The sequence below is a fragment of the Dipodomys spectabilis genome, unplaced genomic scaffold, assembly GCF_019054845.1.
Source record: "Dipodomys spectabilis isolate Male_0828 unplaced genomic scaffold, ASM1905484v1 ptg000006l, whole genome shotgun sequence".
Taxonomy (NCBI): Eukaryota; Metazoa; Chordata; class Mammalia; order Rodentia; family Heteromyidae; genus Dipodomys; species Dipodomys spectabilis.
The window spans coordinates 9,419,793-9,435,058 of record NW_024870683.1 but is presented as its reverse complement, the minus strand read 5'-3'; the positions used below and the strand labels follow the sequence as shown (position 1 = coordinate 9,435,058).

The 15,266-nt window shown below is 50.8% G+C and overlaps 1 protein-coding gene across 2 annotated transcripts in view; it reads left to right on the top strand.

Annotated features, from left to right (window-relative positions):
- The first annotated feature begins 4,614 nt into the window (after window positions 1-4,614).
- The window catches only part of Shb (SH2 domain containing adaptor protein B), a 133,671-nt gene continuing 123,019 nt past the window's right edge, over window positions 4,615-15,266 (top strand). Inside the window, exons 1-2 of one of the 2 annotated variants that reach the window (XM_042697981.1) lie at window positions 4,635-4,670; window positions 4,829-5,919. In XM_042697981.1, the coding sequence (XP_042553915.1) occupies window positions 5,200-5,919 (720 nt within the window). In that variant the 5' untranslated portion in view covers window positions 4,635-4,670; window positions 4,829-5,199. Of the gene's footprint in view, window positions 5,920-15,266 lie in introns of both variants that reach the window. The other variant, XM_042697972.1, reaches the window with a different exon arrangement.

The window sequence follows — 15,266 nt, the reverse complement described above, 5'->3', positions numbered from 1 at the left end:
ATATATACATGTCTCCATAGACACATTTAGCGGGTTTGTTTTTGCTTCACCACACTCAGGAGAAACTGCCAAAGATGTTCTCTCTCACCTTGTTCTAGCCTTTTCTGTAATGGGAAAACCAGCCCACATAAAGACAGACAATGGCCCAGCCTATACCAGTGCCAAGTTTAAACAGTTTTGTGCTATTTTTCAAATTTGTCATACTACTGGGATACCCTATAACCCCCAAGGTCAGGGCATTGTAGAACGAGCCCACCACACCCTAAAAACCTGGCTTACTCGCCTCAAAGCCTCTGCCTTTTCATTTTCCACTCCTAGGGATCGCCTTAGTCACACATTGTTCGCCCTTAATTTTCTAACACTGGACAATGAAGGCCACTCGGCAGCTGACAGGCATTGGCACCCATCTTCCAGTTCTGCCCGCCCGCCTGTCATGTGGCGAGACCCCCTTACAGGCAAATGGAAGGGCCCAGATCCTGTTCTTATCTGGGGGCGAGGTTCAACCTGTATTTTAGATCAAGAACAAGCGGCCCCAAGGTGGCTGCCTGAACGCTTGATAAAACAGGTGAATGGCTTACCACAACCCAGGGGAAGCCTTCCCCCCGAGGATGATGCCTTTTCTCTTGCAGATGCAGCTAGAATTCCAGACATGGACCGTCCTGTTTGAATTTATTAAATAACAGATTAATCTTTGGTTTCTAAGCCCATACAGGTTCATCACCATTGCCTTGATATGGCAGACTGCAGCATTGAGATCTAGGATTGACCCCAGGCTTTTAATTAATGTTTTGCCATGAGCTTGTTCCAGTGGGAAACAGCCCTCCTTTTTTTCTTATTTAGAAAACCCTCCTTATTCATAACTCCTGACCATTCAACGGGCAAGACCTATTGCCATAAGGGATAGGTTCGCCCCTCCTCCTATAGGCCCCTCCGCTTGGGGGAGGATGCACCTATGGGAGGAAGAAAAAATGCTCTAATCAAGGGTGCAGGTAAGACTGCAGGGGGATGGATCCGCGAGATCCCAAAACCCAAGACCCCTGAGTGGCAAGCTCTGGTGCATGACGGTTGGCATGCATACCCACAAGCCGTCTCCTCAAAAAACATGCCAAGGTCTATAAAATTCCCCTCCCCGAGTGAGGACGCTCGCTCGGAGCAGAGAAAAACCCTGGGCCCTTAGAGGAACAGAGCCTCTGTCACCCCCTTAAAAAGAGCAGCCAACAATTGATGGTCAATTTTCTAAACAAGAAAGGGGGAGATGTTGGGAGCCAAAAGTTAAGTCTCTCAAACTTGATAGGCTTAACTATATCACTGGAACAACCTGAGCCTGAGTTTACAGAATCCCACCTTTTCACCACGCCTTAAAGTAAACACCCTGCAGCTACTAAAGACCACCTTTTCACCCCGCCCTAAATCTACTTAACGACCACCTTTGCACCACGCCCTAAGTCCAAGCATATAAATACCCTTGTGTGAAAAATAAAAATTGGCAGCTTGATCAGAATCCTTGTCTTGCTGTCCTTCTTCGTGTCTCTTGTCCCTTCATTCCTTCTCGCTTAGGTTCACTGCCCTGGTTGAAGTCCTGCAGGTCGGGACAGTCTCCCTTGAGGCCTAGCATACAGATGAGACTGACATTAACATAGTGAACTGAGTAATGTTTTCTAAAACATAGATGAGACCCTTGGGTCGGTAATACCCTTTTAGATTCTACAAATTGGCATTATTTTCCTTCAACACTGGAAGAAGTTACCAAGAAAGCAGTGGTCATGTCCCTGCCCCTGGAGAACTCTTGGTAAAAGTGAGAAGTTGAGACAGAACAAAAACAGAAACAGGGCCATTCATATCCAGTCTTCCCAAAAAGAAAATTAGGATTGAGAATATAGCTCAGTGGCAAAGTGTTTAGCTTATACAAGGGCCTGAGTTTGATTCTCAGCACCAAAAAGGGGGGAGGAGTCAAGAATGGTGGGCACAGATTCTTTGCTGCATAGAAAATACATTGCACAGTGTTGGGTTTGTGGTGTTGGGAGGCTTAGTACCAATCCCAGCTGCGACTCTTCTTTGACCCCATCTTTCCCCTTCACTGATCCTCTGTAAAATGGGGTGGTTGGGGCTCCGCAAACCATTTTCTAGCATCTTTCTTAGGAAGATTTCTGTTTCCTTTTAGAATGATTATTTCTGATTCAGTCTTGGAAGGTAAGCCTTTACAAGTTCCCAAAGAAAAACACCCACGGGGCTCTTGCCTACTTGAAGTAAATACCACCTTAGAGCAGTCACTCCATCTGTAAACTGGAAATAACATCAGATTGCAGGGATATTGAAGGGGGTTAATTATATATAGTATGTTTAGGGGGTGAGCAGATACACAAGTACTCTGAAAGTTCTTGGCATAATACTATAGTATTACAATAATTCTGGCTTGCAAATTACAGCCCAGGAGAAGCATCATGTGGGAAAGAGAGCCTGACCCTATGGCGTGCTGAAAGTGAAATGGAAAAAATAAGTTGTGAAATATAACTTTTCTTCCTAAGCCTTTGGAAAAGGCAGAGATAACTGCTCCATGTGCAGTCCAAATGCAAGGAATAAGCTTCCAGATTCTGGAGAAGACTGTCTGGTCCCAGGTGGCCTGGCCTGCTGCCAGAATCTGACTGTTTCTCCATCCTGAACCTAGAAGCAAAATGGGAAAGGAAAGGAGTTGGAGAGGATTCCTGGTTGGATGAAAGGTGGGGCTTAAGATGAGGATGTCCTTGTCTTACAGGTTTTCTATTGGGGCCTTCCTCCATACAGGATAATTAAATGCTTATGCTGCAGAGGAGCAATTTAAAGGGTAATTTGAGATGTTTAAGTCTAGGGATACTCAAAATCAACATCTGAGCATTAACTCCTGGGTTCTCTCCCTGTTTCCCAGACTGTCTCTCCCCCACTCTTCAAGATTATTTCCTTGAAATGATAAATGAATAGATCTCAGGCAAGTAGTTGGTGATGTTATCTGAGACTGGGGGGGGGGGCAGGTAGTTTAGCAAAACTCGTAAATTTGGCTGGCCTAGGAGATGAGAGCCAAGTAGTTTGAGGCTGCAGGTATATTTGCTGCAGGTATATCTGTCTTACTGAACAGAGCACAACCACCAGAGTAAAATCCAAACTGAAATTTTGCATGTGCCTCTTCTCCACTGTGGTCTCTGGCCTAAGTCTAGATCTGTCACAGAGAGGGGAAGAGGCAACAGCCCTGGCCCTCCAGATGCCAGTCTCAGATGGAGAGTCTGACCTATAGTTCCAGCAGGCGCCTAGCTTGCTGACTGCACTAACAGGTCCCTTATCCCTACAGGACACAGGGGGAAAAAATATCCCAAAGCCCACCCATAATGTACAGATAGCTGACAGATTATGGATCTGGGCTCTTGCAGCAAGTCATTCTTAGGAGAACGTCTCAGTTCTCAGGTATGTACATCTTAGGGTTAAATTGCATTCTGGGGCTTGCCTAGCCAAATCTCAAATAGCACCAAGCCCTAGAGGGAGCTGTCTCATTTTCAGAAAAGATTTTGGTCTCAATAGGGAGCCTACTGACTTCCCCGCGAGCAGGTCCTAGGAAAAGCTAGTCTGGGCTACGTGCCCCTCTTTCTGCCTCAACGTCTTCACTTTTGAGTAATAACCACAGGGTCTGGAATTGCATCACTATGGGGCCTGGCATCCAAGTTCATCTGTGTGGCCTTCCTCGGGGCCTCAGTTTCTCCCTCTGTAAAACGAAGTCTCGGATTTAAACGGAGTCTCTCTAGCTCCGGTAATCTTAGGGATTGAACGTTCCCCCAGCTCGCTCTGGCAGGCTGGCAGCGAACGGGGTTAAAGCTCTGACTTCCTCAAAGGTGAAAAGGTAAGCAAACATTCCGACCTCCCCTTAGGCTCGCTCTCCGATTGGCTACGGGCCGGGTCCCCGCCGCCTATCGCGTCCGCATCCGTCATCTGGGTTGCAAATATACTCATTAGCATAAAGATTTCTCCCAAGACCTGGCAGGCACACTGGGAACTGAACCGGAGTTGTCTGGCCCTTTAAGGAGAAGGGCGTCGGTGTGGGGTGACAGGCACACTGTCCTAAGCACACGCTTCTCCGATTTCCCCCCCCCCCAGCCCCACGCAGGCCACGCAGTGAACGAGAGGGGTCTGCCGCTAAAATCCACCCCCACCGCCCACGCCGACGGTGGGCACCTCTGCGTGCACAGCGCGCGGGTCTCGGGGGCCACTGCGAACCGGTTTGGCCTCGGTGCCTCCTCGGCTCAACCGGGCAACCTCCTGCCTGCGGGCTGAGATCGAGGCGGAGTCGGCCACGTCGGCAGCGCCGCAGGACCCAGGCGCCCCGGGGCACGACCCGGGGGCTGGCGCCAAGGCGGCCGCGGGAGGTGGCGCGTGCTGTAGGGGAGGCGGCACACCCGCCCGGGGCCCGGCGCAAGGAGGGCGGGGCTCAGGCCGCGGTCCGGCCGCCCGGCGCACTGGGCTGGGCGGGGCCAGGACTGCGGGGGCGGGAGGGGGCGGAGCGCTCTGTCTCGGGGGCGTGGCCTCGGCGCGGGGCGGGCTCTGGCGGCCCGAGTGTCACACACGCGGCGGCAGGGGAGGCGGCGGCAGCGGCGGGCGCCGCCAGGACGGGCACGGGTGGGCGCCGGCTGCCTCCCTCGCTCGCTCGCTCGGTTCGTTCGTTCCCTTGCCCGCTTCCTCGTCGGTGGCGAGGACGGGTTTGCTCCCAACGCTCTCGCGAAGGAAGAGGGGGACCGAGGACGCCAAGTTCCCGCAGCAGCCGCGGATCCCCCCCCGCCGAAGCGAAGGCTGCGGTCCGACGGGACAGGAGCGCGCTCGCCGCGGGGCTCGCGGTGAGAGGGTCCGCGGCGGGGGACGCTCGGGCCTTTTTGCTCTTCGCGGTCGCGGGCCGGGATCTTATGCGACGCGCCCGCGAGGGGCTGGAGATCGGAAGCCCGGGCGGCGCGCGGCGGAGGCGGAGGGTGGTGCTGCAGCGTCGGGAGCCCGAGAGCGGCCGGCAGGAGGCATCGGCGGCGGCGGCGGCGGTGGCGAGGACTTGAACTTGGCGTCGGCCGCGGGCGCCCCGGACGCCCCCCGCCGGGGCCGGGGCGCCGTGGGACCTGGGAGGCAGCGTTGCCCTCCGAATGGCCGCGGCGGCGGCGGACCGGGCTCCCGCGCCGCGGCCCTAGGTGGCCTCTCGCCATGGCCAAGTGGCTGAACAAGTACTTCAGCTTGGGCAACAGCAAGACCAAGAGCCCTCCGCAGCCGCCGAGACCCGATTACCGCGAGCAGCGGCGCCGGAGCGAGCGGCCCTCACAGCCCCCCCAGGCCGTGCCGCAGGCCGCCTCGGGGTCCTCGGCATCCTGCGGGCCGGCCTCGGCCTCCTGCTTCTCGGCCTCCTCGGGCTCTCTGCCCGACGACAGCGGCAGCACGAGTGACCTCATCCGCGCCTACCGCGCGCAGAAGGAGCGCGACTTCGAGGACCCCTACAACGGGCCGGGCTCGTCGCTGCGCAAACTGCGCGCCATGTGCCGCCTGGACTACTGCGGCGGCGGCGGCGGGGAGCCCGGCGGGGGCCAGCGCGCTTTCTCGGCCTCGTCCACGTCGGGCGCCGCGGGCTGTTGCTGCGCCTCCTCGGGCGCTGGCGCAGCGGCCTCCTCGTCCTCGTCCTCGGGGTCCCCGCACCTTTACCGCAGCAGCAGCGAGCGGCGACCCGCCACGCCGGCGGAGGTGCGCTACATCTCGCCCAAGCACCGACTCATCAAAGTGGAAAGCGCCGCCGCGGGCGGAGCTGGGAACCCCACGGGGGGCGCCTGCTCCGGCGGCCGCACCTGGAGCCCAACAGCCTGTGGAGGCAAAAAACTGCTCAACAAGTGCGCCGCCTCGGCCGCGGAGGACAGCGGGGCCGGCAAGAAGGAAAAGGTAAGGTGCTCCTCGATGAATCATGCTCGATCGAGGTTCCAGAGGCACTGGGCGAACGGGGGAACCGAGGTCCCGAACCTTGTGTCAACTTCGGCCTAGGACCCAAGGTTAGGACTCCCACCCCGTGTCCAGATCCTGCTTGGCCCCCTTGATGGTTTGACACAGTCTCTTCTGCTGCTGCCGCCGCCGCCGCTGCTTCTCCCCCTTGTTGAGCCCACAGCCCCGAGCGAGAGCACCTCGCCTAGCCTTGCCCCAGGAAGAGACATCCAGCCAGCCCTTCCGGCTCCCCCAGTGAAGTCTTTCGAGAGCTTGGGCTGTCGTAGGCTTAAAAGAGCATTTACTCTTGCCCTCCCTCCGCCCCCATGGGAACTGAGGTCCAACTCTGGGAAGGGACTCTCCCGGGAGTTAACTCACCACTCCCGACCGGCTGCCTCGGAGCGGGTACGGGTATATGTAAATCCTAAACGCCCCACCCTCCGAGAGCCTGGTTTCCGAAGCGAGGCGGCCTTTTGTAAAGGAGTGGCACCAGAAACCCCCTCGCGGGCTGTTGGGGTCGTTGTGCGCCTTCTACCAGAGCGCTCCACGCTCGTCTGTCAATTGTTCCCGTCCTGCGTCCTAGGGGTGTTTGGCTATCTGGCCGGCTGGAAGGAGAACCGGTGCTCCTGCTACACTTTCTTCTTGAGCGCCTCTCCACTATACTGCCCCAGCCCCGGTGGCTCTGTGACACTCTCCTTTCTAACGTCTTAGGCCATCTTGGTTCCCCCCTTCCTTCCCCCTTTGAAGTAGACGAGTTAATTACGGTCAGACTCAGCCCCTTCCTCCCTTTCACACTCTCAAGCTGCCCTCCCTTCCCCCATAAAATAATACTAGTTCTTTCTACTTCTGGTGGAAGGCAGTGTTTTGATTAAATCTGAGGCCCAGTGGGAGAGCTCACTCCTTAGAAGCAGGGTTGTATGGCTGTCAGGCTCCTGCTGTCTTGTTCTGTCTCACATTCTTCTTCCAAGGTAAACTTTTGTCCAGACTGATAAAGAGTTTGAGTTTCTCTTAGGGCTGGAGGTCCTGACAGGAGGGAGACAGGCTCCTACCTGCCAGCTGTTGCTTGGAAAGGGATCTATCTGCTTTGTTTTCCTGGAGGTAGGGATAAGGAAATGGTCTTTAATTTTTCTGATTGGTCCCCTTTCCCTGATATCCTGAAGTATCCCCCTTCCTGCTTGGTCTGCCCCGAGGATGTTGTGAGCAGTCTGAAGGATCTTACCTCTCTGGAGAAGTCTGGTGACACACTTCCGATGTTTGGACTCTGGGCTTACCAAGCAGGATGCCACACCTAGATGACAGTGAGCTGAAAGCCAGGTGACCACCCTAGCACCAGGAAGGTCAGCAGGGAGATACTCCCAGTGGATACCACTGTGCTTTGTATGGCTTGTGGTTGATAGGTGAGAGCAGCACTGATAAAGGTCCCTTGCAGCCTTCTGTGTGGCCTAAGCTTGGCTTGGTGCATACAGTGGGGGAGTCTTGGGTTTCTGAGCCTGAAAGGCATGAGAAAAGTTCTCAGGGAAGCTTCCAGGTCAATACCACCACAGTCCCTGCATCCCTCTGCATGTCCCTCACTACTCATGACCACCTGCTTTCTTGGCAGTGTTGGTTCTGCCTGCTCAGGGAAGTCTTCTGTAGCTTTCCAAACTTTAGATAACATTTTTCCCCAATTATAGTTAGGACAGTTTCACATACTCAGGAATAATGTGTTTGTAGCTGGAATGTCAAGTGTCTTTAAGACTTGGCTTTATTCACCAACCCCCTCCCCCCCCATGGGGTCTGAACACTGGGCCTGGGTGCTGTGCCTCAGCTCTTCAGCTCAAGGCTAGTGCTCTACCACTTGAGCCACAGCACCACTTCCGGCTTTTTCTGCTTATGTGGTGCTGAGGAATCGAACCCAGGGCCTTATGCATGCAAGGCAAACACTCTACCACTGAACCACCTTCCCAGCTTTGACTTCATTTTGACACCAGATATTTCTGTGGGTCTTCTCCAGGCCTTCCCCTGCCAGGTGTTGGAGTGGGAACCCTTGTGGGGTTGATGTCTGCAGTGAGGCCATCCTGTCAAAAGTGCTATGATGGGGCCTAGTTTTAAAGAGGGGTCAGGGAGCGTACCTCTGAGGAAGGGTCTGTGGAGTGGGAGGGGTGGTAATCAGAGGTGGCTAGAGAAGAGCCTAGTGGTTTAAGGAGCCACACGTGAGAGGTCCTCTGTGGCTAGAATTGAGAGGTTAGAATTGGGTAGGACCCTTACAAGGGTCAGCACGGCAAGCTAAGCGCAGTGGGGGCTGGTGAACGATTTAGCTGTGTGATCTGATACTTGGTCTGATCTCTCTGGGCTTCTTTTCCACTCCTCTTAGGTTGTAACTCAGAACTCTTTGATCTTTCAGGAGTTGTCAGTCCTGGGAGACAGGGATTGTAGTTACCAGATGTTCTGTTGGAAAGGAGGCAGCAGGGAGGGGCTACAAGACTAGTTCACAGTGGTGGTTCTTACTCTTCAGCATACTGGAGGGCTGGTAAAACAGATGCAAGGACCCATCCTTGCAATGTGTGCCAGTCAATAAGCCAGGTAGGGGGCCTGAAACTTTGCCTCTGACAAATTCCCTGATGACCTTTGCTCCTGAGACACTACCTGGAGAAACACTGATATACTTAGGTCTTCTCTCCCCTCAACATTGCCTCTGGGTCTTCTAGAGGGGGTGCTTTGGGACTCAGACAGAGATTATAGGTACCATGTCTCTGCTTTCTGTGTGAAGCTATATCCAGTGCTTCCCCACCCTCCCAGCCCCTTCAGGCAGTCAGAAGGCAGTCTGGTTTTTAACATTATTTCTAGCCAGGCTTTCCTAGGGATCAAGGTGACCCAGCCCTGAATTCCTACTCCCTAACCATTTTTCTACCCCACTCCCACCCAAATGACTTCAGGACAATTCACTACTGACACCCACTTAGTGTTAGGCTGGCCCAGGTTCCTTTCAGTCTTTAGGGAATTGGGTGAGACTCAGGTCTGGTAAGTGTCCCCAGGATGTCAAGCCCTATGTTGTGTTTTAACTGTGGCCTGAACTGAGAGTTATCATTCTCCTTTCAGTGACAGCCCCCACCACAGTTTACCTTAGGGTTTCCCTCCTGTCTCCCTCTGTGCCTCTGCTTCCCTCTATCACACACTTAATGCATCACTTCTTCTCCTAGATGAGTTCTGGGGCATAAAACCTTGGCCGCATCATTACTGCCCCCACTGCCAGCATCCAATTTCAGGCGTTTTCCTTTTTAGAATTACATGTAAGAGAAACTGTTGACAGAGCTAGTTTCTTCCCTAACATAGTCATAGCCAATTTTTAGCCAGCATTTGTTTTATGCTCAGAGCTATCTTGGTACCAGTGTGAGCCTCTGTAGGATGTGGGTACATATTTTTGCCATTTGTTTCTCCCTGTTTTTGTCTTGGGAATTTTGAAGAGGTCTTCTTCTGGGAGGTAGGTGACTTAATCTATGGAGAGGAGTAGAATTTCAGTGAGGTCAGGGAATGATTGCAGGTGATGTGTGTGTATATGTGCATGGACATATGTAAATCTTAAAACAGGATGTGTTTTTGGAAACCAGAGCTTTTATCTAGTGATCCTCAATTGGAGATTGAAAGGGGAATGAAACTTGTGGGAGCCTGAGTTTGCCCTCCGAGTGTTTCGTTATACAGGATTGTCCTTGCATACTGGTGGGCCAGGAAAGGGAGGATGTGTGTGCTTAAAGCCATGGGCTGAGGAGTGTCCCAGCCTATTATTATAGACCTATTACAGCCACTGGAGTTGAGACAATTATAATATAGCTCAGATGAGAGATGCTCAGGACTTGAGCTTTTGGGAAAGAAAATAAAATTGTAATAGGTAGAAATAGTATTCTTTCAAGTTATGCTTTGGGGAAAAAAAAAAAAAAAAGATGAGAAAGCCAGGCGCTGGTGGCTTACTCCTATATCCTAGCTACTCAGGAGGCTGAGATCTGAGATTGCAATTCAAAGCCAGTCCAGACAGGAAAGTCCGTGAGACTTTTATCTCCAATAAACCATTAGAAAACTGGAAGTGGCGCGCCATGGCTCAAGTGGTTGAGCTGAAGAGCTGAGGGACAGCACCCAGGCCCAGAGTTCAAGCCCTACAACCGACAAAAAAAGAAAGAAAAAGTCCGGTTACTTGGTGAGTCTGCTTTGGTGCAAGCAGACACATTTCTTTTTTTTTTTGGAGGGGGAGGAGGGCCTGATTGTAGGGCCTGAACTCTGGGGCCTGGGCACTGTCCCTCAGCTCTTCAGCTCAAGGCTAGCGCTCTACCACTTGAGCCACAACGCCACTTCTGGCTTTTTTCTTTTTGCTTATGTGGTGCTGAGGAATTGAGCCCAGGGCCTCATGCATACAAGGCAAGCGCTCTACCACTGAGCCACCTTCCCAGCCCATGCAGACACATCTTATCCAGTCATGTTTTCTGCTGAAGTCTTGTTTCTTTTGTTATAAGTAAATAAATGTTTTCACCAAGTCAAGGATGAATCATGATATCAATTTTCCTGAGCTTAAACACATGCTAATGTGTACCAACTCTTGATATTTTGTCAGCATCCACAGAGTTGAGTTAAATAACACTTTTTCCATAGTTATGAAAGAAATAATATCATGTCTGACAAAAAAAATACCACGTACCAAACAGTATTTGAGTTGCCTAGAGGGAATTCAGAGAGAGGTAAGTGTGGCCAACTTTCCAAGGCTTTTTTTCAGATTGCAGTTGGATATGATGGGCTGTCTAGCCTCAGGTTCTACATCTGCAAGTCAAAAATATTTTTTTAAAATATTACTGAACTGGCTGGGCACCAGTGGCTCACGCCTGTAATCCCAGCTACTCAGGAGGCTGAGATCTGAGGACCACAGTTTAAAGCCAGCTCAGGCAGGAAAGTCTGTGAGACTCTTATCTCCAGTAAACTACTCAGAAAAGCCAGAGGTGATGCTGTGGCTCAAGTGGTAGAGTGCTCGCCTTGAGCACAGAGAGGCTCAGGGACAGCGCCCAGGCCTTGAATTCAAGCCCCAGGACTGGCAAAATAATAAATTTTTTAAAAAATCACTGAATTGTATAGACTTTTTTTTTTTAGCTTTCTCTAAACAGCTATGTACACATAGCATTTACATTGTATCAGGTATTGTAGACAATATAGAGAGAATGTAAAGTATATAGAAGGTACATAAATTATATGCAAATACTTTGCCATTTTATATAATGGCCTTAAGCACTGGATTTTGATATTCAAGAAGGCCCCAGAAACTGCTCCACGGCTTTCAGGAACTACTGGTTTAGCTTCTCAGGGTCTATTTGGTGAAGATTATATCCAGGAAAGCCAGAAGTTGTGGCAAGGACTGGGTAGGCCTGCGTGCTGCTGGCAAGAGAAAGAGGGCTGCCAGAGGATGACATCTGAGTTGACTGGAAGGATGAGTGGGAATCCTTTGGCATGGGAATGGGGAAGCTCTGGTGCAGAGGGACCTAGCAGCTTGAGAAGCATGGTGGGTCCCAACAGGGTAGGTGCAGGGGGAAACTGCAGAGGAAGATTGGAGCTCACAAAGGGAAGTACGTGTCCTGTGGACCTTGCTGACATGTCATTTGTTCCTTTTCACATAAAATCATTGAAGCTGAGCTCAATAGGAACAAGGGTCAAATGTGCCTTTGGTTAATAGGCACATTCTCCAGTTCTGAAAATGTCGGTATTGGAAAAGGTTAAACCCAAATTTGATAACTGCAGTCTGGCTACAGACCCTTTCCCTCTAAATTCTCATTTCTTGAAAGTAGTGTAAGAGATATGTTAAGTTTGCAAGTCCAAAATACTTTTTCCCTCCTATACTGGGGTTTAAACTCTGGGCCTCATGCTTGTAAGGCTAGAGTTACACTCTAACCTAGAATTCTGCTGATTATTGTGGAGATGAAATTTAGTGAACTTTTTTTCTGCCTGGGTTGACCTCGAACCATGCTCCTCCAGATCTCAGGATTACACGCAGCTCTCCAGCCGCCGCCACCTCCTCCTCCTCCTCCTCTTCTTCCTCCTCCTCTTCCTCCTCCTCCCCCCCTCCCCCCCCTTCCCCCCTTCTTTTTGTCCATCATGGGGCCTGAACTCTGGGCCTGGGCATTGTCCCTCAGTTCTTCAGCTCAAGGCTAGCGCTCTAGCACTTGAGCCACAGCTCCACTTCTGGTTTTTTTCTGTTTATGTGATGCTGAGGAATCAAACCAAGGGTGTTATGCATGCAGGCAAGCACTCTACCACTGAGCCAACTTCCCAGCCCCTCCAGGCTCTTCTTCTAACTGCTTCCTTGGTCACTTGGTTGTATTCTGATTTTTTTTTTTTTTTGGTCAGTTGTGGGGCTTGAACTCTGGGCCTGGGCGCTGTCCCTCAGCTCTTCAGTTCAAGGCTAGTGCTGTACCACTTGAGCCACAGCGCCACTTCCAGCTTTTTTGCTTATGTGGTGCTGAGGAATCGAACTCATGCATGCAAGGCAAGCACTTTACCACTGAGCCACCTGTCTTCTGATTTTTTTGGATCCGGTCGTGGGACCTGAACTCTGGGCCTGGCCACTGTCCCTCAGCTCTTCAGCTCAAGGCTAGCACTCTACCACTTGAGCCACAGCGCCACTTCTGGCTTTTTTTTTTTTTTTTTTTTAATATTTTCTGCTTATGTGGTGCTGAGGAATTGAACCCAGGGCCTCATGCATGCAAGGCAAGCTCTACCACTGAGCCACCTTCCCAGTCCTGTCTTCTGATTTTAAACCAGGGTACAGCTGCTTTTCTTTTTTTCTTTTTCTTTTTCGTTGGTCATGGGGCTTGAACTCAGTCTGGGCACTGTCCCTCAGCTCTTCAGCTCAAGGCTAGCGCTCTACTACTTGAGCTACGGCTCCACTTCCGGTTTTCCAGTAGTTTATTGGAGATAAGAGTTTCACGGACTTTCCTGCCCCGGCTGGCTTTGAACCGAGATCCTCAGATCTCAGCCTCCTGAGTAGCTAGGATTACAGGCATGAGCCACCAGTGCCCGGCTTAGTTGCTTTTTCTTAAGGGTCAGATTACAAATCTTTGGATACTTGCTAGCTGAATGATCTCTGTCATAACTAATCAGTTCTGCCATTGTGTGAAAATAGCCATAGACAATATATTAGTAGGGGTAGCTGTGTTTCAATAAAACCTTAGGATCACAAACAGGCATCTGGCTTGTGAGCTATAGTTTTAAACTCAGGCTTTAAATGACAAGTTTTTGTTCTTACAGTCCAAGTCTGCACATCTGAGGAGCTTTTCTGGTCTCAGTGGAGCTTGCTCACACCTTCTGATCTTGGCTGGGCTTTCTTGTTGACTGGTTACGATTGCCTTGGGCTTCTCTGTTCCATGTGGTGGTATGATGGCAAGGTTGGCTCTAAGAAAGGGCAGAAGTCTGTAAGGTTTTTTTGCCTTTTGGGGGTTGTTGTTGTTGTTTTCCTTTTTCTGTTCTGGAACTGGGGCTTAAACTTAAGTCTTGATTCTCTCACTTGGCTTCCCTCCCCGATCACAATTGGCATTCTACCACTTGAGCCATTCCTCCAGTACTAGCTTTTTTGCTGGTTGATTATAAGTAGGAGTCCTGAGGATTTGTCTGCCTGGCTGGCTTAGAAGTATGATCATCAGATCTCAGCCTGTTAAATTGCTAGGATTATAGGTGTGAGCTCCCAGCACTGGCTCCCATTAAGGTTTATTGAAGTTGTAAGTGTCTCTTCTGCTTTGGTGATTGACAGAGCTAGTTACAATGTAAGGCTGGGCTTTAGGGGAAAAGGAGGAGCTGTAGAATCCTGCTGCAAAGTGCGGGGTCAGGCAAGCTATTTCCTAGGGCTTTCGGTTCTGTTCATCTGCTGTGGTGATGAACTTTTTTGCATCCATCTTATGGATAAGAAAAACTAAGGTTTGCTAGGCGCCGATGGCTCACACCTGTAATCCTAGCTACTCAGGAGTCTCAGATCTGAGGATTGCAGTTCAAAGCCAACTGGGCCAGAAAAGTTCCCATGAGACTATTATCTTCAATATACTACTCAAAAAAGCCAGAAGTGGCACTGTGGCTCAAGTGGTAGTATGCTAGCCTTGAGCACAAAGAGGCTCAGGGATAGCACCCAGGCCCTGAGTTCAAGCCCCAGGACTGACAGAGAGAGAGAGAGAGAGAGAGAGAGAGAGAGAGAGAGAGAGAGGGAGGGAGGAGGGAAGGAAGGAAGGAAGGAAGGAAGGAAGGAAGGAAGGAAGGAAGGAAGGAAGGAAGGAAGGAATAAGGTTTATAGAAATTAATAATACACCTAGCATTGCATAGCTACCAGGTGATGGAACAAGGATCAGACCTGAATCCACAGACTGTTTGCTTTTTATTGATTTGCTCCAACATTTCTAATGCTCTAAATAGAAATCAAGGCTCTGGTAGTTACTGAGATACATGTCCTAGAGCCCCTTTTCTCCCACTAGTTCATTTCCCCTTATTGTATTCCTCTGCTTCATCTCCTCCTACCACTCCCCAGCTTCAGTGTTCCTTGAAGAGGCCCAGAGCTTTTTTTTCTTCTTTCTCTTCTGCTGTGGTGTTCTTCCATAAAGGAGATGTTAATGCAGCACTTGAGTTATTTTATAGAGAAATCCTGTTCACAGAGTGGGCACATCCCAAAGGACAGCTGCACAAGACATGTGTCTTGTAACTGTCATGTCTTTTCATTCTAACACCAGGTGTTCCCTCCCTCCAGCGATCACCCTGCATGTACCGTTAAACACACAGACACACAGACACACACACAGATACACAGACACACACACGAACTGGTGGTGCCTTAACCCTTATCAATGAGGAACTTCAGTTTCCCTAAAGGAGATCAGGTGACCATCCTCTCTAATCTAGCTGATTTACACACACACACACACACACACACCAGATTTTACCCTATCCTTTTCAGGTGACCATCCTCTCTAATCTAGCTGATTTACACACACACACACACACACACACACACACACACACACACACACACACACACACACACACACACACACACACACACACACACACACACACACCAGATTTTACCCTATCCTTTTCTTGGCCCAAAGCATTTCTGAGCCAGAAAATTGACTTTAAAAGGCAAATCTGAAGCAGGTGTGGTTTCTACTAGTTGTACAGCAAAGCCTGTCCCCTGGTGGTTCAACTTGTGTTGGAAGGATAGTGGCATAGGTCAAATTTACATCATGTTGGAGGGGTAGTGGCAGGTCTGCAGTGGAAAAAGACTTGAGGCTTTACAGTAGAGAGCTAGGTGCTTACTGGCTGGTGGC